The 26,509-nt window shown below is 54.6% G+C and overlaps 6 protein-coding genes and 1 non-coding gene across 7 annotated transcripts; 5 read left to right on the top strand and 2 right to left on the bottom strand.

Moving 5' to 3' along the window:
* Positions 1 to 222: 222 nt before the first annotated feature.
* Positions 223 to 10,019, bottom strand: CTHT_0047080 (uncharacterized protein; the record flags this gene model as incomplete). The annotated part of the gene is made up of 9 exons (XM_006695016.1): positions 223 to 378; positions 439 to 589; positions 657 to 926; positions 1,209 to 1,225; positions 1,380 to 1,484; positions 1,816 to 2,331; positions 2,388 to 7,652; positions 7,705 to 9,785; positions 9,884 to 10,019. 9 exons carry the CDS (start codon positions 10,017 to 10,019, stop codon positions 223 to 225), a joined length of 8,697 nt encoding a protein of 2,898 aa, XP_006695079.1.
* An 878-nt stretch (positions 10,020 to 10,897) lies between these two features.
* On the top strand, positions 10,898 to 15,791 carry CTHT_0047090 (uncharacterized protein; the record flags this gene model as incomplete). The annotated part of the gene is made up of 6 exons (XM_006695017.1): positions 10,898 to 11,663; positions 11,740 to 12,457; positions 12,519 to 13,092; positions 13,149 to 13,233; positions 13,376 to 15,392; positions 15,452 to 15,791. 6 exons carry the CDS (start codon positions 10,898 to 10,900, stop codon positions 15,789 to 15,791), a joined length of 4,500 nt encoding a protein of 1,499 aa, XP_006695080.1.
* A 722-nt stretch (positions 15,792 to 16,513) lies between these two features.
* Positions 16,514 to 16,928, top strand: CTHT_0047100 (uncharacterized protein; the record flags this gene model as incomplete). Its single annotated transcript, XM_006695018.1, has 2 exons — positions 16,514 to 16,657; positions 16,806 to 16,928. The coding sequence occupies 2 exons, from the start codon at positions 16,514 to 16,516 to the stop codon at positions 16,926 to 16,928; spliced, it is 267 nt and encodes an 88-aa protein (XP_006695081.1).
* A 1,617-nt stretch (positions 16,929 to 18,545) lies between these two features.
* CTHT_0047110 lies at positions 18,546 to 18,629 on the top strand. Its single transcript is given in 2 exon segments — positions 18,546 to 18,581; positions 18,594 to 18,629. It is a non-coding gene; the product is annotated as a tRNA-Thr (tRNA).
* Positions 18,630 to 20,762: 2,133 nt separating this feature from the next.
* Positions 20,763 to 21,752, top strand: CTHT_0047120 (uncharacterized protein; the record flags this gene model as incomplete). Its single annotated transcript, XM_006695019.1, has 4 exons — positions 20,763 to 20,846; positions 20,896 to 21,076; positions 21,133 to 21,275; positions 21,333 to 21,752. The coding sequence occupies 4 exons, from the start codon at positions 20,763 to 20,765 to the stop codon at positions 21,750 to 21,752; spliced, it is 828 nt and encodes a 275-aa protein (XP_006695082.1).
* A 487-nt stretch (positions 21,753 to 22,239) lies between these two features.
* Positions 22,240 to 23,398, bottom strand: CTHT_0047130 (mitochondrial 54S ribosomal protein uL22m; the record flags this gene model as incomplete). Its single annotated transcript, XM_006695020.1, has 3 exons — positions 22,240 to 22,379; positions 22,433 to 23,305; positions 23,359 to 23,398. 3 exons carry the CDS (start codon positions 23,396 to 23,398, stop codon positions 22,240 to 22,242), a joined length of 1,053 nt encoding a protein of 350 aa, XP_006695083.1.
* Positions 23,399 to 23,464: 66 nt separating this feature from the next.
* CTHT_0047140 (uncharacterized protein) lies at positions 23,465 to 26,505 on the top strand (the record flags this gene model as incomplete). The annotated part of the gene is made up of 3 exons (XM_006695021.1): positions 23,465 to 23,590; positions 24,189 to 24,825; positions 24,887 to 26,505. 3 exons carry the CDS (start codon positions 23,465 to 23,467, stop codon positions 26,503 to 26,505), a joined length of 2,382 nt encoding a protein of 793 aa, XP_006695084.1.
* Between the last annotated feature and the right edge of the window lie 4 nt (positions 26,506 to 26,509).

Genomic DNA, 26,509 nt, shown 5'->3' on the forward strand with positions numbered 1-26,509 from the left:
AATTTGTCTCGTTTCTACAAGACCGCGCCGCCTAATAAAAAACTGGCGCGCGAGGGCCAGCGGGAGAGTCTAGAGAGTCCAGAGTCCAGAGTCCACGTGCACGAGAGCCGACCGAGATATGAAGGTAGGTAGAGAGAACGCGACCAGAAAGAAGCCCAACCCGTTACTCCGAAAGGTTGCCGGAAATCCATTTGTCCATTCGTATGTCCTCGATCAAAACATCTACTTGGACTCCTCCTCCTCGCCCAGAAGAGCGTTCCGCTTTGCCGCCTGCCTCTCCTGCTTGCGCTCGCGAGCAGCCTTAGTCCGCGCGCGCTTGGCGTCCATCTCCTCCTTAATCTGCCTCTCACGGGCCTTCTCAGCCTTAGCACGGTGGATCTGTAGTCACCCAGTTAGCGCGAATTACCCTCCAGCCTCGAATTGTCTCTAAGAACATACGTGCTCGACAAGCGCGCGCTTGTGCTTGAAGGTGTTACCCTTGGCGAGGTGGTAAAGCTCGTGGTAGAGGTGCTTGTCAATCTTGCCGCTGGCGCGGTACTTGACCAGGAGGCGGCGGAGGACGCGCTGGCGGCGCATCCAGAGGACCTGCCTGTGGCAATGTGTTAGGACTCCGCGTTCCTCTATCCATTTCTAATCGATATGGGTGGACTACGTACTGAGGCATACGGGCATCAGCGGTACCCTTGCGCTTACCGAAGCCGCGGTGGCGGCCGATGCGGCGAGCAAGGTTGAGCTCGCGCGCGCGGGAGCGCGAGTGCATCGTCACAGGCTTCTTGATGATGAGGCCATCGGCGACGAGCTTGCGGATGCTCTGGCGGGAGTTGGCGTTCGAAATCTCGCTGACCTCGTTGGGGTCCAGCCAAACTTTGCCCTCGCCGCAGCCCAACACCGACGCCGCCAGGCGCTTCTGGGTCCTCAGGTTAACCCTACAGCCGGACACCAGTCAGCATGTCTGTGTTTTCGACTCTCCCTGTGATCTCCGTGAAAATTTCGATGGCGATGGGGGAATGCATGATGCAGGGTGACGATTGTCGGAGTGGTGATGGCGATGATGCAGTTGTCGGGAGAGGATCGTTGGTGCACTGATGATGCCTGCTCTTCTCTATGCCAAAAATCCATCGATTTCACCGCGATTCCAGCGAAAAATATCATCCTGCAAGATCCTACTCTTTCCTCTGTGTCAACGAGGGGTATATCAGGGCACTCACATCTTGAATGATTTCTGCTGTAGATGGTTAGTATCTCGAGGTTGTCGATGGGTTTGGATTTCCGCTGAGGGGAAGTTTGCCGTCAGAATTTCTCGAGCGCCAGTTTGTGGGTTTCCCTGGTGGGGCCAATACGAGGATTGCGATTGGGCGAGGGCTATGAGAATCACGCACCCTAGCACGTGCCACAGTCTTTAGTGGTACTGGCCCGGGGTCCACTTCACTCTGTGCTCTCGGCTTTTTGAGCTTTTCCGGGTTGCGGTTCCAAGAGACCCGAGGCTCCAGACAATGTTGACAAATAGCAACAGTTAGCCAAGGGGTGTAAGAGTGCTCCGCAAGCCAGAGCTCAGATATTGAATCCAAATGATACAAAATGTTAACAACGGAGATGAATATCTCAGCAGGACCCCGGCTTGTCCCTCCTTTTGAGTGCCTTCTCTCTCCTGGTGCTGACCATGCATGCCTCTTGATCCATTTTCTGTAGTCACATCCAGAAGCTCCTCTTCTCCTGAGCCCTTTTTGTTTTGTATTTGACATCACAGCTACAAAATACTATTCCACTAACACCTACATTCTTTCACTCGGAGAACAAATCCGACCCAACATCTACCTTCCCAACCGCCATAAGCTCCTTCTCATCCTCCACCTCATCAGCCGACAAACCAAGTGTTCCAGCACCGCCTTCAGCCTCTCTCCTCTCCCTAGCCTGGGCACCCAGCCTGAGCGTCACACGCTTAAAGTAATCCTGCATGCTCCGCTTGACATTAGGCGCCAAATCCGTCGCGGCCGTAATCCACTTGTCAAACACCTTGCTTTCCTCATCCGCGACAGCAAACAGCTGCACGAAGGCTGCCTCGGCCGCCAATTTGACGGGGATAACCATGTCCCGGACGGACGAGAAGATTGGCGGCGCGAGTAGCGACAGGTGCGGGCGCACCATGTCGGGTTGCTTGCGAGCCATCGTGCGGACCAGGACGAGGGACAAGCGGCGCGAGTCACCGGGATTGCCGGGTGGGATGAGCTTGGCAAGGCTGGTGAAGATGGCCTTGGTCGTCTCGAACGCCTTAGGTGAGTCGTGGAGGAGGTACTTGCCGGTAGCCATGATGAAGTTGTCGGCGATGAAGGCCTGGAATTGATGTTAGTTCTAGATTACGTACCTACAGACTGGTAGGTTCAACTTACATCTTTGCTTTCGATGCCCTGGCACAGCAGCTCCGGCAGGTCCTCCGCCAGCGGCGAGTCTAGCAGCGAGCTAGGGCTTTCCAGGAGCACAGCATTGAGCGCAAGCACACTCGAGGTAGTAAACTCCCTGACCATGACCCTATTCTTAAGCAGGCCAACGGCCATATCAGCCGGGACGTTCTTCATCAGCGCGCCAAACAGCTTAGCGTTCGTAATGGTCATGGCCTTGTCATTCTCATCAGGCTCCATGTCAATCAGGCCCAAGACAGCTGCACGCGAGCTCTCGCCCATGTTGGAGCCCGCCTTGCTGATGACCTCGTAGAGGGCCTTGAGCATGGCCGTCTTGACACCGGCATCCGTCGTCTTGGAGCCGGTAACAAGCTCAGCAATCAGTGGATCAACACGCGGCGTGTACTTGATGAGGGTGCCCAGGGCACGAGCTGCGCGGCTGCGCAAGATCTCGCTCGAAGTATCTGCAAGGGATTTGGCAAATGTGCGCTGGAGCTGTGGCAAGAACGGCTTGAGCGCGGTAGGCATCTTCTCGAGCAGATGGTTGAGGGTAAGCAGAATGGCCGATCTGACCTCCGTCGAACGCTCCGAGACAACACGAATAAGCGGACCCGTGATTTGCGTGACGAATGGCTTGAGTGAGGCCTCGGTCGTCCTGTCGACGATATCCGAGATGCCTAAAGCGGCTGCTACTCTCTGCTCGGCAGTACCGTTCATGAGACCCTGCAAGAAGATAGGTAGGATGGCGTTGATGCCCTTCGGCAGCTCGAAACCAGCCAGCTCGCGGCCGGCCACGCCAACTTGGAGCAGCGTCTGGCGGGTTGAGATGACCAGGCCCTCCATCTCCTCCTTCTTAAGCCGCTTGGTGAACTCGTTGAGCGCGTTCCACGAGGCCTTGACAACCTCCATGTCCTTGTCATCGAAGGAGATAAGCAGAGCACGAATGATGTCCTGGTTGTACCTCGAGTAGTTGACGGTAGCAGCAGAGAAGAATTTGGCGAGGTGACGGCCGGTAGCTGCTCTTTTGCGGTGGTCTTCGTGCTTGATGAGCTGAAGCAGTACGTTCATGACCACGTTAAGACCATCGGTGTCGTCAATAGACAGTATGACAGTATCGAACGAAGTGTCCAGCTCCTCGCGGAGGGTCTCGTCGGCGCAGCCGACAATGTTGTCCATAAGAGAATTGATGATGTTGGGCAGGCGCCTGTTCATAGCAGCACCAGCCACCTTGGACAACGAAGCCAGAGCCTTGGCATTGAAAGCCGAAATGGGCGGCGTGATGAGGGTAGGGATGAGGTTGGGCAAGATGATGTTGGCCCGAGTAGGCTCGGTAAGCAGTGTAAGCAAGGCCGCCAGAGCGTTGTTCGCCTCCTCCTCGGAGCGGAGCAAGTTAAGGAGGAAGGGCAGAACCTGGTCGATAGCCCGTTTACCAATGATCTGCTGCAGCGAGTCGAACGCTTCTGCAGCGGCTTCGCGGACATCCGAGTCGGAGTCGGTGAGCGCCGTACGAACAACCGAGATGAGAGTCTTCTCGTGGTCCTCGAGAGCCTCTGGAGAAGCCGAGGAGATGAGCTCCTTGAGAGCAAGGCAGATACCCTGCTTGGCGTTGACATCCCGGGACGTCTGCAAGCCCTCCTCAAGAGTAGGGAGCAGCGTAGCCAGGACGCCATCGCCGGCCTTCTTGATGAGCTCGCCCAAAGCGTTGCTAGCGATGACCTTGTGCTCCATATTGGAGCTGCCAAGGCGCTTGATGAGCAGCTGGGTGAGCGTAGGCACGAGCTCCTTGAGTGTTCTTGGGCTGTGAACAAGCTGCTTCCAGACAGTGACAGCAGCAGCGCGGACGGCGCCTGCGGTATCGCAACGGCACACGTACAAAGCCGAGAGAATCTTGTTGCGCTTCTCCTCTCCAAGAACCTCGCGTAGAGAAGCACCAGCTTCCTTGGTAATATCCTGATCCGCCTCGTCTTCTTCCTTGTTTGCCGAGGCCTTAACACCAGCAAGGTTGAAGAGAAGATCACCAACAAGCTCCACGGAGCTGAGACGAATGCGGTAGTTGTCATCGGCCAAGCCACGCTCGAGCTCAGGCAGCAGCAAGTCGACAGCGCGAACAGCGAAGTTCTTGACCAACAGACGACCTGCACGCAAAGCTGTCTCTCGAATGGACTCGACATCATCGGCCAAGCCAGAAAGGATTGGAGGAATGATCTTTCCGAGATAATTGGCAAAGCTGTTACCGAAGCAGACGGGCAAGAAGATGAACAACGACATGAAACCTTCGCGAACGGCAGGCTTGGGGGACTCGACGTTCTGCAGGATGGTTGGCAGGGTCTCCTCCAGTCTCGAAGTACCCAGACCAGCGAGGACCTCGCTGAGAGCCTGAGCAGAGCCAAGGCGGTCGCCAGCGCTGGTGTCGGACTTGAGGGTCTGCATGAGATTGGGAATGAGATCCGGTAAAGCATCCTCACCCAGCTTTTCGACAAGCGACCCAAGAGCACGAGAAGCCGTGGCGCGTGTAGTCGGAACAGGGTCCACGACAGCAACCTTGAGGCCGGCCACGAGCACCGGCAGGTGAGCAATAAGATCCTTGCGCTCGGTGAGATGCGCCAGACTGCCGATAACCTGGGAAGCCTTGCGCTTGGTGTTGGACCGGTCGCCCAAACCACGCTGAAGGATCCGGCTGACGAGAGCCAGGGACGGCGCATCGAGGTAATGCACGAACTGGACCTTGATGAGGGCATCCAAGGCGTCGTCGGTGTACTTGGTTGGGTCGCTAAGGGCCTTGAGGAGAATATCGATGAGACTCTTGATTTCAGGGTTGGTGATGACCTCGCCGAAGCGCTTCAAGCTCCTGTTGGCAGCTGCCCGCACTTCTTTGTGACTGTCATTGAGCACGGCCGTCAGAGGTGGGATGATCTCGGGCAAGTTCTGGGCAAGCTGCTGAGGATCAAGGTAAGCCATGGCACCAAGTAGGTCGCAGGCACCCTTCTTGCTACGCCATTGGTCATCATCAAGACCATTAAGGAGCGTCGGGAGGATCTGCTTAACACCGTACGAGCTGAGCTTCGCGAAGCAGGCCTTGGCCGCCGCCAAAGCAGCTTCACGGACATCGGCATTGCCATCACCGAAGCCAGCCAGTAGCTGTGGCACGATCTGGATGACGTATGGCTCGAACAGACGGCCAAGGATGGTAGACAGGAGCTCGTAAGCAATCATAGCTGACTCACGCTGACGGATTTCCTTCTTGTTCTCCAGCGCGGAGTTGAGCTGGGTCATGATGCGATACTCCTTAAGGACATTGATACCCCGGCCGAGCACAAGGCCAGCCAGACCATATGCCGCACCGCGCTGCTCGGAGTACTTCTTGGACGTCAAGAGGATCTCCATCATTTCATCGAAGTACTTGGACGACTTGTCGGCACAGGTGCGGACAAGAGGGGGCAGGCACTCAGCAATGGCATACTGCACAGCTTCCGAAGGTGTGCTGAGAGTGGCAAGTAACCGCTCGATAACAACCGGGATCTTCTTATCACCCGGCTTCAAATGGCGAGCAAGTGCACCGTACATGATGATGACAGCCTCGTTGACACGGTCAGCTGCTTCCGAGTTCTTGTCAGGGGCTTCAAGGACCTTCTCAAATGTCTTCATCAGGCGGTCAAGGATCTCCTTGCCGTGGATCTCGATGGTCATGTTAGCAGCCTCGAGCATCTCAGCACGGACACCAGCACTCTGGTCACCCAAAGGACCCTGCTCGATGAGGAAGTTGAAGTAGGGCTCGAGCTGGCGCTTCTCGAGGTGAGGAGCAAGACCCTTGAAGGCAAGAGCGATACCATGGCGAGCCTCCCAAGGATCGGAGAGATCCATCTTCTTGGGCATACCAAACTCATCCAGCTGTTGCACACGCGGCTTGGCCAGCTCAACGTAAGACTCGCGCAGCTTCTCAAGGATAGGTGCCACCACATCAGGATGCTGACCAGCGACCTCTGCAAGAGACTTAGCAGCAGCACGACGTAGTTGAACATCCTTGCTCTCCAGGTAAGGAATCATCTTATGCCCCAGCTCCTCGGAGGTCTTCCACTCGCTCTCCTCCCAAATTTCACGGCCGAGCTCAGCGTTCTCATCAATATCGTCGTGGCAGGCGAGCCAGATCTCCTCAGAAGCGTTGACATCGCTCATGTCGACATCGGCGCTGATAGCCTGCAGCACGGCAGTCCGGACGCTCGTCTGTGGAACAATTGCGCCACGAGCCAGGACGCCAATCTCGGCAGGGCTGATATTCGGGGCGATACAGCGGACCATGTCCGAGAAGCAGTCCTTGAGGATCTTGTAGTGCTGGCTGTACTTCTGCATAGACGAGATCAGGCTGGACAGAATCTCAGCGCGAGGAAGAGCCTCGTCAAAAGCGACATCGGTATGAAAAGACAGGATCTCAATGGCAAGAACCAGCTGAGCATCCTTCTCATCAGCGTCCTTGGCGAAGCCACCTTTCTCGAGCACGTAGAGAACAAGCGGAAGGACGTAGATCAGGCTGACAGTGTCGAGAGGACGTTGCTCGCCCACGAAGCGCAAACGGTACAGCACACGGGTGATGAGCTCCTCGAACGGCTCCTCCGTCAGGTTCTCTGGAAGAGCCGTCACCTCATAGGCGCGCAGAGTAGCCACACCCATGAAGGGACGAATGAAAGATCCGATGCGAGAGGTGATCTGCTCAGACAGAGAAACGAAAGCCAGTGGCCCAGTCTCACCAGTGATGCGGGTAGCGCCAGCATTGATGGCGGCCAAAGTCGAAGAAACGGCAGCACCCATCCAGCGGGTAGCATCCGTCGGCGGCCCAGTAGCAAGAGCCTTGACGACACCAAACCCGCGGAGAAGTTTGGCAGCAATCTTGCGAACGTTCTCACGGATCTCGGCCTCCTTCTTGAGCTGTGCACTGACCTTTGCCTGTTCCTCAGCCGTAAGCTTCTTTTGTATGCCCTTCTTCTCAGCCAGCTGTTGCCTGAGTTCTTCTTCCCACTTGAGCAAATCATAGTCCTTGACGTTTTTGTTCGGAACCACATTCTGCCTCTTGGCCAGGACATCAACAAACGTCGTGCCCTCAGGAGTGCGGAAGATGGCCGCTTCGAGTGGGCCAACTGTTGACACTACAGCAGCATCAAGGTCGTCTTGGATAAGAGCAACGATCCGAGAGGTCATGTTCTCAGGGGAGACAAAGACAAGCTCGGCAGCAGCACTGTAGGCTGCCTGCTTCGTAGCTTCGGACTGTGTCTGTTAGCAAAACGTATCAGAGAAATAGGATGGGACTCAAGCTTACCTTTTGTTCATGGCCGGTGCACCGGACGATTTCATCGATCAGTGCATCTTCATGGTCCTTTGCGAGTTGGCCAGGGTCAACCTGAACCTTCAAGCAGAGATCAATCCAGCTAGCGCGTGGAATGAGCTGCTGCTTTGCCAACACAAGGAGAGAGCACATCTGAGCCTGGAGCTGCGCCTTGTCAACATCACCGCCTGATCTCCGATTGAGCTCAGCCGGGCTAAGGCAGATCGCTTTTAGCACTAGGTGAAGGTTCGACGTGCCTGACTTAGCCAGCACTGCGGCGCTCTCCTTCTCGGCAGCTTCGCTGGTTGCGATCCAGTGCCACAGGCCCTTAATAATCTCCGTAGCCACAAATTGGCATCCAGGCTTAAGAGAACGTGCAGAAAGATCAGAGAGGGCATCAATGGCTTGCCTGCGGACAGCAGAAGGAGTTGTGGCAGAGCAGATAAGGAAGATAAAGGCCTGAGTCCAAGCAAGCTTGATCGCGTCGCTACTGGAGAGCAAACCCTCCACGATGGCAGACAAAGCGCGGCAGAACCACTTCAAATCATCTTCAGGATACTTGCTGTATAGACGCTGGCTCAGCACAAAAGAAGGCTTCGGATCGAGTATAAGGCTGTTCTTCTGGACAGCCGCTTTCTTTAGCAGGGCCTGGATGTTCGCGTTCTCGAGCCGTTGGAGCAGGCCCGAAAGGCCAGCCACCACCAGGGCGCCAGTAACAAGTCCACTTTGGACAGCGGCAGTAGGATTCGCCACAACCTCGTTAAAGATAGTAAGAAGTGACGGCACGACAGCCTCGGCAAAGGCCACAAAGCCAGCTGGAAGCTCAGCTTCCTGGGCAAAGGCTTGCAACAGATCACCCGTACGGAGGATCCATATCCGCCGAGAGGATACCTTCTTGTCACCCAAGCCCTTTACATACGCATCAAGAAGCGCCTTAGGCACCTCCGGAGTCCGGAGGAGGAACAGAGCACTGGCGTTCAGCGCGAGGGTCTCGGCACTCAAAGCTGCCTCGTTAGCCTCTTTACTTGTGACAGCAGGAAGGCCTGTGGCAATCTTAGTAGCAATAGATGCCGACAGCGGCAGTCCGCTTAGCATCTCAGAATGCAACACCCTGTGATCCGCAGAAGCCAACTTGTTGGTCTTCAGAGGGCCAAGCACTTCATCTGCAGTCTTCTCCAGATCCGCAAAATCCCGGCATACAGTAGCAATCTCCCGAAAAGCCCTGACGGCTCCACTGCGAATAACAGCGTTGGAAGACTTGATGTTGGAGAGCAGGGGTTTAACAAAGCGGCTGTTCAGAGCCTTGGACAGGTCGAGTTTGGGAAGTGCCTTGACCAAAGGAGTGATGAGGTCATTCAGCACAACCTCTGGCGCACGCAGCAAACCCTTCTCGATAGCCGGGAAGACCTCCTTGTCGAGGTCCTCCAGGGAGACAAAGGCGGCAAAGAAGTCGTGAAGGCCATCAGCGATGTGTGACGGCAGCGCTGTTCGAGAGCCAATGATCTCGCGAGCGTAGAAAGTGAAGTATTGGCCTTTAAGGTCCTCCACGACAGCCTTAGCTTCCGGCTGTCGAGCGCAGACGCCAGCAATAACGCCAAGCAGCACCGAGTTCTTTGCCGTCGGCTTGGCATCCTTCGCGGCAAGAACTCCGATCGCCGTGCTTACGGCCGCTTGATCGGCTTGAACGAGCTTCCGGAACCCTCTCCGGGTAATAACCAGGGCTGAATGGCCTACTGACCCCCTTGCTGTCGGCTGCAACGACTTCTCCAGGGCATCGGCGGTCGCGAGCACGAGGTCTTTGCTACACTTTTCCCACAACGAAGTACCGGCGAGGTTCTGGATAAGCAAGCTGCACCATTCTACTAGGGCAAAGGAGTTGGCTTGGGCGATAGCCTGCTTCTGAGCCTCTTGGCGGATGGCTGCAACGAGTGGGGGCACGAAGGACTCGGCTTCAGAGCACTTTGTGATCGATGTCAGGCATTTCTGAACAGCCCGGCGAGACGGACGGTCGGCGTAGAAGGTATGGGTCCAAAAGAGGACCTTCAGCAGGCCAAGAAGGGCTGGCCGGTCAAGGGCTGGCGGGGCAGAGAGTTAGCCAGCCTTGTTTGAGAGACGGTAACACCATTTCAGTGATAACACCAACAAGACGCATCCAGGGATGTCTAGCACGTACAGTTATGCGATATCTTCTCGTCAATTGCGCGCAGCTGGGCGATTCGGACCGTGGTTGAGGACGACGTCAAGGCAGTCCTGGCCTGCTCCAGGTCGAAGCTGCCCGGCGCGGCATCGTTGGCGACGGGTTCAGACATTGTGTTGTGGTTCCTGTGTGGGCATCGGGTCGTATGATAACATTGTTGGGCGGCAGAGGCCGCTAAGTGTGTGGGAAAAGATGGTGCCGGGCTTAGAGTCAGCAAGCAGCTGGCAGCAACCGTGATGGCAGCTGTGTCGTTTGGGCGGTGATTTTGAGCCTTCCACTGCTGCAGTGCTTTGCTGCGGGGCCTTCTGGAAGAGCGGGCCCCGCGAGGGCTGCAGGGCTGCTAAAAACACTGGCCGAATTTCCGCTTCTAGCTGCGCCTTTCATCTTTAATATTCCACCTCTAGCTGGTTGCCCAGCAGCCCAAAAACAGACGATTTTGACTATAGCTAGTTACAAGACACTTCTCCAAGTCTTAAACTTCTCGTACGATGTTTCGTTTATTGTTTCATTAGAATTCCAGCAATCTGCAATGCTAACTATGGGTAGCTGCCGCGAATAATAACACAGTCAAAATAACATAAAAGCCTCGAAGCTCGAGGTGGGGTCCAGCTCCTGAAACGGCAGGCGGTGGTATTCCAAGACCCCGTTTTGCGGCCAGGCTGTGACACTCCCCGCGAGCAGAAAGGGTCCATTATTGGACCTGCAAGGCTGCAAGTGTTTGACTGCGCTGCCGACTGGGACCCTCAGCTGGGCCACTGAGTGCGACTGGGACCTGGAAACCTGGATGCTTCACCTGATGAGCAAGGGCATGAAATTTCGAATTACTCCTCCCGATCTTTTGCTGTCGTGCCTGGAGCTTAGACGCTGCAAGGCGCAAAACAGCAACGGCGGTAGTGCCATCGCCGCACCCGCCAGTCTTCTTGCTGCCCATCACTTCTACTAAAAAAGACCCTCAAATTAGCTTGCTACTTCGCTGCTACTCTTGTCGTCATGGCTCCCAAAAAGAAATCCAAGAAGCCCGTCTCGAATCCGGCCCGCGGGTTTGCGACAACATCGATTGCCTCGAAGCCAAGAGTCGCGGAGGCTGCTCCCTCTTCCGCAAGCACACCTGCTCAAAGCCGTAGTTTTAATAACAACAATAAGACAGCCGACACAGATGCCCCTCCAAAGAACGATGTCCCGCCGAGCAACTCGGCCAAGGGTGCTACGCCGGCCCAAAACACCCTGACAGCGAAGGCATTGAGTCCCGAAGAGTTTGAGAAGCAACTGGAGGAGTCGGAACTGCAGCTTCTGGTCGAGAAGTACGGTCAGACCGTGCGGCGACTGGCCCAGAGGCAGAAGAGCAGACTCGAAACTGATCGGCGAATTCTGAGAAACGGCGCGGACACGGTCAACCCGAAGAAATGGCTGCCGACAGAGCTAATGGACCAGATCCTGGAGCTCATCCAGGCTGAGAACAGGTTTGCAGCGTCGGGGATCGTCTCTGATGGCGCGACTAGTAGGCTCCCGCCGGAGGAAGACCTCATCATCAAGCTGTGGACCCTGCAGCTGACCCTGCAAGCGGCTGGAATGCCCTCCAACCGCATTCAACCGGCTCTGCAATATGTTTTGGACATCGCTCCCAACATCTCGCTTAATGTTAAGGGCGAATCAATCTGGGGACTGGAAGAAGTCCTCGACTGGTTCGCCAGAGAGTGCTCCCTGGAAGAGCTGCCAGACTACTCTGGTCGGAAGACAGGGTCCAAGTCGCAAGCAGGTAGGGATCTTGTGCCATTGTTCATGCGCTTTTCGATGTCTGGTCCTGGCAAATTGTATTCTGACTGCAGATCCAGATACTCCAGCAGATACTCCAGATGCTTCAAGAGGCGGCACTCCATTCGAGATTGACCCCAAGCTGGGGTCCAAGATGAAGGGTAGTGCCCTGAACAAGTCTCGCCAGGCATCGCCCAAACGGCCGACAATAACGGTCACATTTGACGAAGACATCGATCCTGACCAACTCCTTCCTTTGTGGCTCGAAAGCAAAACCAAGCTGTTTCGCATTCAACGCCCCCGCCAGGATGCAGCTAAAAAGAAGGGATCTCAGGAGAAGGACAGTAGCTCTGATGACCCTGAGGAAGCCCTCTTGCTCGCCAAGATCGACAGAATTGAGAAAGATGTTCTGTTTGACAAGAGCGTAGCCGAGAATCAGTGGAGGACAAAGAAGATAGAACTGGAAAGGGAATATGCTGCCGCTAAGGCAGAGGAACGCAAGAAGCAGGCTGATGAGAATAAGAAGAAAGCAGCTGAAGAACCACCGGCGCCAACTGACGCTGATGAAATTAATGCTGAGGCTGAACGGATCGCCGCCGAGATTCTCGCAGAACAACCCGGGGATGAGGACGGCGCGCTAGCTGACTTGTTTGCTAGCTTACCTGTTAATGAGGTCGACCCCTTAACAGGGAAGAGTAATACAGTCGTGAATGGGGCAGATGGCGTCAAAGTCACAATACGGGACTTTGGTAAATGGTCAGGTCTCACTCCTATGCGAGTCCTCGAGGACGCATGCCGGTCAAGGTCAATACAGCCCCTGCTAGCTACTGCAGCTAGACGATCCACTAACAGCAAACAGGGACTCTTCAGTCAAAATCTCATATCACCTCCTATCTGATGTTTCTTATGCGAACCGCCATGCGGTCAATATTATTTGGTCGAAGCCACAGGAGATTCCTACTCCTCTCGAACTGGGTGAGGTCGAAGTGTTTGCTTCACCGAATCAGTTCGTCTACAAGATGATGTCTATTGCCGCCCCTGACAAGAAGCAGTCAGAGGCATATATCGCGACAGTCGCATTGTTTGGCATCTTTGGCGCCTCTGCCAATGAAAAGGAGGACAAAGCTGGTAACCGGCTCCCTCAGGTCTGGAAAGATCTCTATGGGGAGCTGGCCGAGGCAAGGAAGAACAAGGCGGATCAAGCTGATCGTGATGTCTTGAGGCACCTTCGGGACATTGTCCGCAAGAGGGTAGAACAGGAACTCGAAGAAGGCGTACTCGTCCAAGGGTTCAAGGGACGTGGGCAGTCCAGGAATCAGACCGATTCAGACCAATCGGATCAAGACCGTGCCAGACGCCAGGCGGTCGAGCCTGAATACTATCAAAACATTTGGCTGCAGAAGAGCCAGACGCCGAAGTTCCAAAAGATGCTGGTAAGCAGCAATCCAGTTTGGGCACAGGTCTTGGATAGGCTGACTAGATTATGCAGGAATACCGCAAGGAGCTTCCCATGTGGAAAGCCAAGCAAGATGTCGTTAACATTGTCGAAAGGGAGCAAGTGGTTATCATCTGCGGTGAGACGGGCTGGTACGCACATCTCCATCCTTCCTATAAGGCTTCAACTGACCTTCGACAGCGGTAAGAGTACCCAGGTACCGGCGTTCCTTCTGGAGCATTGCTTGCTTCAAGGAAAACCTTGCAAGATTTACTGCACAGAACCCCGTCGTATCTCGGCCATCTCGCTGGCGCGTCGTGTCAGCGAAGAGCTGGGCGAAGACAAACACGATCTCGGCACAAATCGATCGCTCGTTGGCTACTCGATCCGTCTCGAAGCAAAGGTGGCCAGGGAGACACGACTCGTCTATGCCACGACTGGTATCGTCATGCGGATGCTGGAAGGCTCTAATGACCTCCAGGAAATCACTCACCTGGTGCTGGACGAGGTCCACGAACGCACTATCGACAGTGACTTCCTTCTCGTTGTGCTCAAGAAGCTACTGGCCCGCAGAAAAGACCTCAAGGTCATCCTAATGTCGGCTACGGTTGACGCGGAGAAATTCTCCAACTATTTCGGTGGCGCTCCCGTTCTGAGCGTTCCGGGCCGGACGTTTCCTGTCAAGGATCTCTACCTGGAAGATGCGGTCGAGTACACTGGATACACTGTGGACGAGCAGAACTTGGGCGGGATCACGGAGATTGACGACGATGCAGAGCCCGAGGTCGATGAGTCGGCCAAGCCCGAGCTGCTCCAGGAGCTCAGCCAGGCAGGTTACTCAGCCAGGACTCGTAACACCTTAGCCCAATTGGACGAGTACCAGATCCCATACGATTTGATCATCCAATTAATCGATAAGATCTCCGAAGATGACTCGCCATACAAAATGTTCAGCAACTCGATACTCGTGTTCTTGCCAGGTATTGCAGAAATTCGAGAACTACACGACAGGCTGGTTGTCTTCAAGACGCACAAGGATGAGGCCAGACGACGCCATGAAAGGATGCATGGCGACATCAGACTCGAGGATAACATGCCTGACGACGAGTGGGTTGTTATCCCACTGCACTCAACCATCGCCACGGAGGATCAGGAGAAGGCCTTCCAGGTTCTGCCGAGAGGTCAGCGCAAGATTGTCCTGGCCACCAACATTGCAGAGACTGGTATCACAATCCCTGATGTCACCTGTGTGATCGACACGGGCAAGCATCGCGAAATGCGTTTCGACGATCGACGACAGCTTTCCAGGCTTCTTGATGCCTTCATTTCCCGCGCCAATGCCAAGCAGCGTCGCGGCCGTGCCGGCCGTGTCCAAGAAGGTGTCTGCTTCCATCTCTTCACCAGATACCGGTATAAGCACCTCATGAACGACCAGCAGACTCCGGAGATGCTCCGACTGTCACTCCAGGACCTGGCTATCCGGGTCAAGATGTGCAATCTTGGCGGCATCGAGGAGACCCTCAGTCAGGCATTAGATCCGCCATCGGCCAAGAACATCCGTCGGGCTATCGACGCACTTGTGGATGTCAGGGCTCTGACGGCCAACACAGAGGAGCTGACGCCGCTTGGTATCCAGTTGGCTCGTCTGCCACTGGACGTCTTCTTAGGCAAGCTCATCTTGCTCGGTGCGGTCTTCAAGTGTCTCGACATGGCCATCACCGTAGCTGCCATCCTATCATCCAAGTCTCCGTTCCAGGCCCCCTTCGGGCAGCGTGCCCAGGCAGATAATGCCCGGATGCAGTTTCGGAGGGGTGACTCCGACCTTTTAACAGCGTACAACGCATACACGGCATGGAAGCGTGTCTGCCAGACTCCCGGTGCATCCGAGTACCAGTTCTGCCGTAAGAACTTCCTTTCAGAACAGGCACTGGCTAGCATTGAGGACCTCAAGGGCCAGCTGCTCGTCGCTGTCGCCGACTCTGGCTTCCTGCAGCTCACGTCTGAAGAACGTCAGGCGCTTAACAGGCTACGCTTCAGCGGTAGACGGCGTAACCAATGGTATGAGGTGCCCAAGCGGGTCGACGTCAACAGCGACAACGAAGTTGTTGCGCAGTCGGTAATTGCTTGGAGTTTTTACCCCAAGCTTCTAGTGCGCGATGGTAACAGCAAGGGCTTGCGCAATGTCGGTAATAACAAGCCAATTACCATTCACCCGACCAGCGTCAACCATCCGAGCAAGCGTGGTGAGGCTCCTCTCTTGCGGTGGTTGAGCTATTACAACATTATGCAGTCCAAATCGTAAGTCATCTTCTTGTTAATTTACTCCGAAAAGACATTCGCTGACAAACTCTCATCAGAGCCTACGACGCGCGCGCCCACGAGACGACTGCCGTCGACCCGTTCGCGATCGTACTGCTCTGCGGCGACGTCCGCGCAGACATGTTCTCAGGCGTCTTCGTGCTGGACGGCAACCGCGCACGATTCGCGCTGCCCGACTGGAAGACTATGCTTGCGGTCAAGTGCTTGCGCGCCCGGCTGAAGGAGATCCTGACGCGCAACTTCCGCACTCCCGGTAAGCTGCCAACTGCGCAGCAGGAGCGCTGGCTTGAGGTGTGGCAGAAGGTGTTTGCGCTTGCGATGGAGAGGAAGTTGAAGGAGAGGGAGAATGGGGGACGTGGCAGCGGTAATAATAAGTAGGCAAAGAGTTGGATGGATGATCTGGATAAGGGGTTGGTCGGCGCTGGCTGGCTTTGGGAGGTTTCTTCGTTGCTCAGTCAGGTCATCAGATAGACTGGCGACTGGCATCTACGGATAGGACGACAAAAACAGAGAAGCATGTATGATAAAGGTCTTGTACAATGATACACAGAACGCGAACGTAACATAGGAGATTCAACATACAATGCATGATACGGTTACAAAGCCATCCAACAACAGTCACCAGCGCGACGCCCTTGGCCTGGGACCCGGACGGGCCCTCCTACCGTGGCTGAACCGACTCCACACAACCCGGCGGTGTGCCAGCCAGACGGTCCCAGACCGGACCAAAACATCGTCTCATCTTCTCGCGGCCCAGCACGCTGCACCGCCTCGCGGCACATCGATTCTGACGATCGCATTGTGGCACAGAAGGGTTCTTGGCAGCATCAACCGGGGTTCCCTCCCCAGCACAAGGCCCCCTGTCGATCTCGTGGCACTCCCCAATCCCCACACGCGCTTCACTCGTGGTGAGGCTGGGCTGAAGACCGCTAGGTGACTCCAGCCACGCGAAAACTTAAGGCTCACATCTCACCTCACCTCTCACACTCTCCAACTCTCCCAACTTTTGTTGTTGTTCATTGCCTTCATTCAACATCGCGAATATCTTTCCAACCTTCGAAATCAGAATTAAAGCTTTAAAATAGTAAATCAAAGCCAAAATGACCCAGATCACCCAGGAGCCCGTCCGCCAAACCCCGATGAAAGCCGCCGCGTCTAACCCCGCTCCTCTCCCTCTGGCTGACGGGCACAGTGAGCAGACCGGCGCCGGCGCGATGAATGCGCAGGTTGTTACTTCTCAGCCGGTGAGTGCTTCTTCTACTCTGCAGCTCCCCCAGTGCGTTTTGTCAAGTTGCTAGGATCAACTAAGGCAGCACAATACGGATTGATATCTGAAGGATGGCAGCCGATAAGATACGACCCAGACTGATATGGAACACTAACACCATACAGAAGCCCCTCAACCCCATGAGCACCGAGGACCCCGAGCTCACTCTTCGCGGCGGCGATCTCTACTGTGGCTTCTCCCGCGGCTGCTGCGGCTTCACTTGCTCGTGGTATAAGCGCTGCTGCTAAATGCCATCTGCTTCAAAAAGCAATCAATTTGTCACGACTCATGATGATGGCTTTCCGATCATGAACATGGCTTGGAGTTCAGAGATGGACCGGCGTCGGAGATGATATGATGTGATGTTGTGCGATAATGATGGTTCTATTTTGTCTGGAGGATACCCTGAGTGGAATGACTCGATTTCATGAGGAGGATGATCTACCTAATGATTGAGGAAAGAAGGGGGAGGTTTAAATTCTTTATCTGGCATTGACGAGAATTCCTTCGCTCATGACGAGCGTGACCATGATGATATTTCAGCCGCTTCTCAATCAACTTATTTTGCCTGACAGTTCGAATGCTTGTGTCAAAATTATCGTGCTATGAAGCACTGGCGAATTTTCTTTTCGCGACAATACAGCGAGGCAATGCTGCTTTGGTACAGAATCATATCGTTCTGGATTCCACGAATGTTGCTTGGGTAAACTCACCATTTGGGCTAAAATGTGAGTCCGGATACCGGTTATCGACCATGTCGTTGAAGTAGTTGAAGCCCTTTTGAAGAACCAACGGAACCGCCTAGGTTACAGGTTCGGGAGTTCCTGTTGACACCACAGACTTTTTACCTGAGATACCTTTTGTGGCCAAACCATGTGGCCGCAAGGTGCTAAGGTTCTAAGGGAACAGCCCTGTGACACTTATAGATCACCTGTTGAGTTCACAGTTGCAACGACCGAGGAACATGTGACATACCTAGCTTAGCTGGCTGCAGCATCCTGATATCTGCATCGAATGGGGTGTGGGGGAGTATCAGCGTTCAATGGCGGGGAAGGGCGTGGCAGTCCCTCGGTTATTTTGGGTGACTTCATTTTTTTTCTCATCTCTGAATTTCTACACTTGTCAATGCACTTCCTGGTTTAACTACTGTCGACACAGAATGCAAAGTTGGCACCAAGTTAATATCACACTGGTTTCTGAACAGAATTATTTGCGGAGCTACTACACGTGTTTCTCAAGAACAGTGACCATTGGGTTGACCATGTCTGAGTACTGCCTAATGTGTAGGTTAGGTGACCAAGCTATCCTTCGAAACGACTTAGATGATGCTTCAGAATCCGTAACAATCTTGAAAGGCTTATCATTGTTGTGTTCGCTCATAGCAGAAACTACGGTAGAAGATACACTACGACAGATGAGTTTGTAGTTCTTCATTCTTTAGATCAGAAGACAGACCATAATGTGGTCCATTCCTTGGGGCAGTGCTGCGTAAAGGGTAGGTAGGAGACACCTGATTTGACATTGACAACAGCTAGAAAGATAGACAATCCTGAACGCATCGAATCGCCCAAACAATAGCTGGATTTTTGGATAGATCCATGACTCCAACCTGGTGGCACTGCTCATGCCGAGCCTATATACAGTGATTTCATGTCAGCAGACGGCTTCGGAGATTGCAAACTTCAAGACACAAGAATCTGGAAATTCTAGTTGTCCTCACTCAGATAAAAGCTGTTTGAACAAAAGGCCTTACTGTTCGGATCTCTATATCGAACAGCTCTCTCCAACTTTAACGTCTAGTTGAGCAGAGCCTGTTCGCTTTTGCTAGTTCAGAAACCTCTGTTAGTACCTTCTCTCCACAGAAGGCCCGTATAGCTCAGTGGTAGAGCGCATCACTCGTATCGCCTAGCGACATGATGAGGTCCGCGGTTCAATCCCGCGTGGGGGCAACCGTTTTGTTTCGACTTTTTGTCATCATGAATCTTAGCGAGTCAGCCCGGTGGGATTGCTTTAGCAACGTTTGTGGAGGAGCTGAGTGAAGATGCTCTCTTGCTCGGTTCCTGCTAGATTCAGAGGATACTTCGTAGATGAGCTTGCATTCGTGCCAGGATCTTGAGGCCGCGGTTTCTGCCTGAATTTCTGGAGAGGACAGACGGAACTATCTCTCCAATGGATCTCTGATCAAGACCTCTTTAAAAAACGAGCCAACATCTACTGGTTAGAATTACTACCGGCGCATCCCTTTAACTGTGATAAAATCCTTTTCTCCCCTTCTGCCAATCAGAAGTACTTTCCACATTTAACAGCTTATTGCACAATGAAGATGCGCTTCAAAAAGGCAGAAAAAATCCATCAAGAGATATAATTCGATATAAGAATAGCCATATCTGTCCCATTTGATCAGGTTAATGTTGTGGCAATAGTGGTCTGCAACGGCTCGTAAGTTGGCGGGTAGTAGGTAACTTACGTAACTTTCCGCCAGCTTGAAAAGAGGACTGTCACAAACCAAGCTGCCGGTGTCACAAAATCAAGAGACGCCTTGATTGGTCAGTAGCGCCAAGACCCAACCGAAACCGGCCCCACTGGCAGCACTAAAATCTGAAACCGCCAAACTGCGGGGCCAAGTGGGTTCGATATTGCCAAGAGCGGGTCAGTTCTCGAAAGTCAAGGGTTCAACGTCGTGTTCCAGCAATGCTTTCACTGACATGGATACGCAAACCAACACGAAGACAATGGGTAATGACATCTCCGTCCGCATTTGGGGACCCAAAACGCTGTCAGATTACGCTGCGGTTCGTACCGGTGGTCAAAAATATATTGAGCGGTCAGCCGCCATCACAGTGGTGCGGAGATGCAGATCTGCATGCCAGTTCTTGATGGGTCCTGCAGCGTCAAGCCCCTTGTCACGGGAAATGGCAGTGGTTCGTGGCTCGTGTGATCGAAGCCAGCCCCGGAGATGGAAGGCTTCAAAAACATCTCGACGTCAAAATGTTTGTTAACATGTATGCTTTTTGAAGCATAATTGATCTTCAGTTTTCAGGACCTAACACCCTTCAAGCATTACATCCGATCATGTTTCTAGAGTCACTCAGGGTTGCGGGATAACAGACTCAACTTGGATCGGATAAATTAATGCGTCATCTCGTCTTTGTATCTTGGGACGATCAGCAGGGCAGCGGATACTGTGTCGCAAGTAGGTCGAGTAAAGTTTCTGCGGAAAGACGGTTCAGCAACTGCACTGGGAATCCTATCTTCCGTGAAAGATTGAATCTTAGCTCACGCGACATCACCTTGACTTCAACGGCACCGCGATGTTATGGTGCTTGTGGTCGCAACAATGGGTCGTTGACGGCCTGGTATGGGTGGTCTTCCGGGCCTTGGCAGGGGTCAGTGAGGCCTTCCCCGCGGATGGATTTGATCAAGGGAGGAAGGTGGGGAAATAGGATGCCAGGAACTGGGCGGCTTCAGCGTTGAACAGGCCGTCCCCCGCTGTGCCCGCCAGGGCTTGGCTTGCCTGCGCCAGGGGCTCATCGCTCCTTCCAAAGCCAGTTTAAACACTGCTCACACCCACCGATCGGGCAGCCTCGCGGCCCTCCTTACTGCTGCTGCCCTCGCCCGGCGCTGGCATCTTTATCGCAGTCGGCACTGCCATCGTCATTCCTTCCCTAACATTCCTTTCGAGTTGCTGCCTTGATTTTTCGAATTCATTCGTTTTGTGGGCTTCGATCCCCTCGACTCTCGTTTCCTTGCGCCTTGGACCTTCATTTTACCGCTCACCACTTACCCTCCGCCCTTGCGCGCTGTTTCGTTTCCTGCCAGCGACCAAGTTCGCAACACACTTTAAATTGAACGGCAACCTTCAATTTCGAGACCGACCTTTTTGCGGTTCGGGCTCATTCATCTCGCCTCAGCAATCGTCTGTGCGACTCACAACTAACACCCTGATCGAGATCGCTCGGTTCGTCTCTAAGAGTTCGGTGCGCACCTCGGCTTGACCGCGCATTCGCCTCACCAAGTTTCCGAACTGTTTTCAATTCTCATCTTGTCGGACAACAAGTGTTCTCATCTTTGCATCTGCCAAGATGGTGGCCATTCGCTCTCTGCCGTTTCTGGCGCTGGCAGCTTATGTCAGCGCCCAGTCTATTGACACCCTTGACCCCTGCGGTGTAAGTTTTCCAGGTATGGTAATTCACAAACATTACTGACACATCACAGAGGGAGTGCTACCAGAACGCCGTGGCCCAGTGGGGTCATTTTGGCTGCACCTCAGCCGACGACACTGCTTGCCTTTGCAGCAATGTCGACTTCCACAATGCCATTGACTCTTGTGCCAGCGGCGTCTGCCCCCCAGGTTACGGCCCTAACGTAGTGGCCGCTGCCAATAACTTCTGCGCCGGTATGTCCCTGGATTGATTGAATCGTAGTGTAAATCGCTTGCTAACTCAACGATAGCCTTCACTGCGGCTCCCTCCCCTGCTCCTACCACAACTGAGGCGACTGAAGCGGTTGAACCCACTCCTGAGCCCACGCCTACTGAAGCTGCTGAGTTGACCTCGACTTCTGAGCAGGCCACATCGAACGCTTCCAGCACGACGGTTAGTATTTCAAGAGATATCGCCCTATGAGATCATGCTGAAGCTAATGCCAAGCAGTTTGTGACTTCGACCTCTGTGAATGTGGCCGTTGCTACCCAGAAGGCGACTGAAACAACCTCGAACGCTGTCCCCACTGCCACAGCCGATGGCTCGGAAACCCCAGATGACGATGACAATAAATCTTCCAGCACCGCCGGTCTCACTCGTGCCGCTAAGGTTGGCATTGGCGTCGGCGCTTGCGCTGCTTTCCTGGCCTTCCTGGGCTTGGCTGGCTTCTTCTACTTCCGCAGCCGCCGTGCGCCCGAGGAACCTGCAACTAACCTCCGCTACAAGATCTCAGGCCCGATGCCCAATGCGGAGCATCAGCAAACATATAACATCCGCAACTCGGAATACGACATCGGCAATGAGCTCGAGGCCAACAGCCGCCGCTACGAGGATATGCTGCCGCGCGAGAAGCCTCGTGAGATGGTTTAGGGAGTCTCAGCGTTGCTGGTGTGGAAATGAAAACGGATGTGATGGACGTACAATTTGTGCCCGGATGGGATGTGACAAGGAAGTTCAGACGGCCGGGCTGGTTTGTTTTGATACCCTGATTTATGATTCGGCTGGGGTCAGGTTGCTTGAGATGGTTGCATTTCTTCGAGCTGTGATATGGTTGCTCGTTCATTTTAGTTGGCATTACCGGCAGGGAACGGGCATCGGTAGGTTTTCATGTCTAACAGCTAGCTAGCATGGCTGGTTAATAGGCTTTGCTTCATCATATCATGATGCTACCCTGCTTCTCCGTGTAAGGCCGTGACCCGATGTAAATTGACCAACCATGACTCATATATCGCTAGTGGTACAGGGGATGAAGACTGGGCAACAGGCAGTATCTCCCTGCCCAAACAGCCCGGTGATAGATACATAAATACAAGGCTCCGAAGCAACGCCAACTCTCTTGACACTGACGGCACGCCGTCTACCAGCAGTAGTGCTGATGTTGGGCAGAGATGGGGCGGTCGGGCAGAGGGATCCAGGGGCCCTGGCGCCGCTCCTTTGCCAGACGCTCCTGGTACTCGCGGATGCGAGTCTTTTCCTCCTTAAGGACGATGGTAATGCCTGTCCAAGTCAGCAACTCAACAAAACAAAACCGGGAAGTACAGTGTACGTACGAGCTTGCGGCCTGCGCAGAATGTTCATCCGACCGCGAGCACGATACTCGGGCTCCAGGGCACGCCACGGACCGCGGTTGACAAAGGCTTCTGCCACATACAACCGCGTCGGATCATCCACCTTAATCCACTTCCCGTCCTTCGTCTGGATCTCAATGACTTTGGGCTCAGGTATTTGCTCGCCTCTCGCGATGGCCGCTGCCCTCCTTGCCTCGCCCAGCCCCATACCGTGCTGTGCAATCGCCTCGTTCCGTGCCTGCTCCAGCTGGATCTTGACCTCCTGCGCCATGCGCTTCGGGCTGAAGCGCATCTGCACGATCGCTTCCTGCACCGTCTTGCCAGTGATTTGGTGCGCTAATTTCACAAGCTTCTTGACGGATGTCGGCAGCCAGGGCGACCGGGAAGTGTGTTGTCTCTCTGTGCGCATGATCCGTGCTTCGCGGGATTCTGCGCTGTACGGGTTCAGACCGCGGTGGACGGCCCGGATGAGCATCTTCCTCTCCCAGCGAGCGCGCGCCCGGGGGTTTGGGTCGACTGCGCGAGCGAGGTGCTCGCGGACTAAAGAGGCGCCGGCTTTGGTGCGTGATGTGGAGGGGGCTTCGGGAGCGCCGGGAGCGCCAGGGGGCAGGGCGGCGGGAGACGTGGGCTTGGGGACTTCATCTTCGAAGATGGCAGGCCCTTCGACGCGCTGGGTCAGCTTGGAGATGATCTTCTTACGGAGGTCGGACGGGCCGGCGAGTTTTTCTTCGAGCGGAGTGGTCGATTCGGTCTTCTTCTTCCGCCAGAACCAGTGATTTGCTGGGGTTGCGTGGAGAGTGCGGATCGGAAGGAGGAGGGTCGTCGTCGGGGTGGCGGTTGATGTGAAGGGCTTAGCTGGGGGAGACGTTAGCCGTTGTCTGTGAGGATGGAAGAGAGTCAAGGCTTACCACCCTGGAGAAGCACCCGCGACGGTAATGTTAGGCTCATGGCGGCAGCTGGAATGGCATTTACGAGCGATGTGGCGGGCGTTTCGCAGCAGCAGCAACGGCAGCAATGGTGATGGAGTCGCTCGAGGTCAGGGCAGCAAAAATCTCGGCCGGCAAATTCCGCGCTGGTCTGCTGGCCTTGGCGCTTGGCGTCAATCGATACATTGTCAGGGTTAAGGTTGTCTATGACTTTGTAAGTTACATGTATTATGTTACATGTAAGTGGGTGTAACTATCATGCACCTTGCCAACTGGTGTGTGTCACTCTCAATGACAGCAGTGCATATCTTCACAGCCATTGTGTTCTGCGGCAATCACAAGCTCTTTCAGGCTCTTTGCTCTATCCAAAATGTCACTATCACACACAACACCATCCCAAGCGGGGCCCTGAAAAGCGCAGGCCGCCTGTCACCCTTGTCAACACGCAGGTCTGGCGAGGGCATAACCCTCGCCTCTGCCCTCATCTCAAGGCTGCGATGCGCCCTGTGCGGGAAAATTTACATAATATATTTGTTTTCATTTTGCAAAGAGGGAATTCAAATTGTTCCCCTTTCTTTCCCCCCTCTGCAGCTGCATATCTCAAGGCTAGGGAACACAAGTCACACAGTTAATTTCGCAACCCGACCTGAGCCCAGCATAATCAGTCCCCGAGGCGCTTTCCGGTAGCCGCGGGACTTGAAGATAGCCTCTTATATAATCTCCTTTCTGGAGAAATATCAGCTAATATCAGAATTCATTCCTCGAGTCAAGTCTTTGCTGCGCAGGCCTAAGGACTCTCCTCGACCGACCAGCTCGAGGAGAGTCGACCCGGCCAGTCCATCAAGGGTCTTGCTGATACACGTCAAGTCGCTAGTTGTTCTCTCGAGACTATTTCAATGATGGCAGCTAAGTTCAACACCTTTCTTGGCCTAATCACGCTCCTGGCCGTTGCGTTGGGCAGCTTTGGGGGCCCTACCGAGCCGGCTCCTTCGTCCCTGGAGCAGGTTCACCCTCGTTTCGTCCCCACCGCGTCGATCACTGGCGGCAATGTGACCTGCTTCTGGCCCAATGGCGAGCCTGCCCCCGTTGCTCGGCCCTGCCTCGATGGCTTCGGTAATCCGACCGGTTTGTGCTGTGCCTATGGTCATCATTGTCTGAACAACTCTCTCTGCATGGTCAAGGGCGGCCTCGGCACTTCCAAGAGCAACATCGATAACGGTAATGGTAACGACAACGGCAAGAACAGCTTCTACCGCGGAGCCTGTACCGATCCCGAGTGGAAGAATCCAGGCTGCCCTGGCTTCTGTACTGGTTTGGCCGACAATGAGAAGTCTCATTTCATTATGGCTCATCTCTGTGGCCAGGGTCCTAGCAGGACTCATTGGTTTTGTGATGGGTTCAAGCCCAGCAGCAACTGTCTCTTGACTAATGGTCACTTCGCTCTTTCGGGTGAGTTTATCTTAGTTCTCCAAGAGTGAGACCAATGAATTGGTGCTGACTCGTCTGGCAGATAACCTCACCGTCTACGCCACGGCAAAGGAGTTACTCAAATCTAGTGACAGCGACGGCGATCACAGCGAGGTCCCTCCCCCGCCCCCTCAGCCGGTGCCACCTATGGCGACCACTCAGCCAGCGCACACTGATCATCCGATACACACCGTTGGACCCAACGAACCTCCTGTGTCGACGGCTGCCCCTGTGCCCCTGGTTGGCTCTTCGACTGTGTCTGTCCCGGCACCTACGCTGTCCAAGCCTGTCCCTCCCAATGAATCTTCTCATCTGGCACCCTCTCCTTCGACCGAGGCTCTTCCGGCCAAGCCAACTGACACTAACCCTGAGGACCATGGCAGTACCAGTTTCGTTCCGGTTCCCCCGATCACGACTCTGATCCCTAACCCAGCAGAGTCTGACACAGCTTCTCACACGTCTGAAATTCCTGCTGAGACGTCAACCTTCACGGAACTTGCGCGTCCCACATCAACCCCCAATACCCTCACCACAGGTGTCGGCATCGGCCTTGGCGTCGGCATCGTCGCCACTCTCCTCTGTATCGGGGTCATCGCTCTTACAATCTACCTCCGTCGTCGTCGCAAACTCAAGCGTCTCGGCCTCTGGGGCGTCCCCGCCGCTGAGTCCCCTCCTCCGTTGTCCGAGAGCACGCGTACCACGGGCTTAAGGAATGGCACGCCTACGACCGATGGATTTGGATGTCGCGAGGAGCGAGATAAGCATAAACGGATTGCAGAGAAGTCTCTTGCTTTGGCCAGGGCCGGGTTTAGAGTTGGCATTGGCTATGAGGAACATGAGATGGATAATCTGAGGAGTCGTGATCCCCCGGGTATACAACAGGCGGTTGAAAGAGCGCAGCACGCGAATGCTCAAAGTAATCGTCCTGGTTCAGCTCCCCATGGTCCTGGCTCAGCTTTGAATGGTTACGTGCCTCAGTCTCGCGGCCCACCCCCCGCTGGTCCTCGACCCGGCCCTCCTCACCATAGCTCTGGCGCCGGGTATCCTGTTGTCTGTCCGGTTCCGACGCCTGGTCCCGGCCCTTCTCGTCCAGCTGGTCCTCGTCCTGGCCCTCTTGCTTCTTCGGGTCCTGGCTATCAAGGCAATCACCGTTCTCAGGGTCCTGTGCCTCGTCAGGCTTCTTACAATGGCGGTCCTGGACAGAACCATAGCCCTTCTCAACGTCTTCCGACTCGTCGTCCAGCTCCCAGTCATGGTCCCGGCCCTGTTGGTCTTGGTTCGGTTCATGTCTCTTTCTCTCATGGCGCTGTTCGCGACCCTGGTTCCGTTGGTCCCAAAAACAACTCGCACCCTACCAGCCCAGAGACCATTCATGCCCAAGAGGGTCGCATGCACACGTTGAGCCCTGTAGCTGGCGTCGTGTTTAATCCTATTCGTCTGCAAGAGGGCGCTAGAGCATATGTTCGGGACCAGGCTCAACGCGGTGGCAATGCCAACGCCAATGCGATGCAGGGCCAGGCTCAGGACGGTCACCATAGGGAGCATCCTCATCCGGATCATCATCAAGGTCAGGGTTATGCCCCAAGTGAGAGTGGTCCTGTCTGTGATCGTGGTCATGGTCACCATAATGATCATGATGGTACTGGCTGGCCTCTGGCTTAAGGCT

Source organism: Thermochaetoides thermophila (genome assembly GCF_000221225.1).
Source record: "Thermochaetoides thermophila DSM 1495 unplaced genomic scaffold scf7180000011818, whole genome shotgun sequence".
Classification (NCBI taxonomy): Eukaryota; Fungi; Ascomycota; class Sordariomycetes; order Sordariales; family Chaetomiaceae; genus Thermochaetoides; species Thermochaetoides thermophila.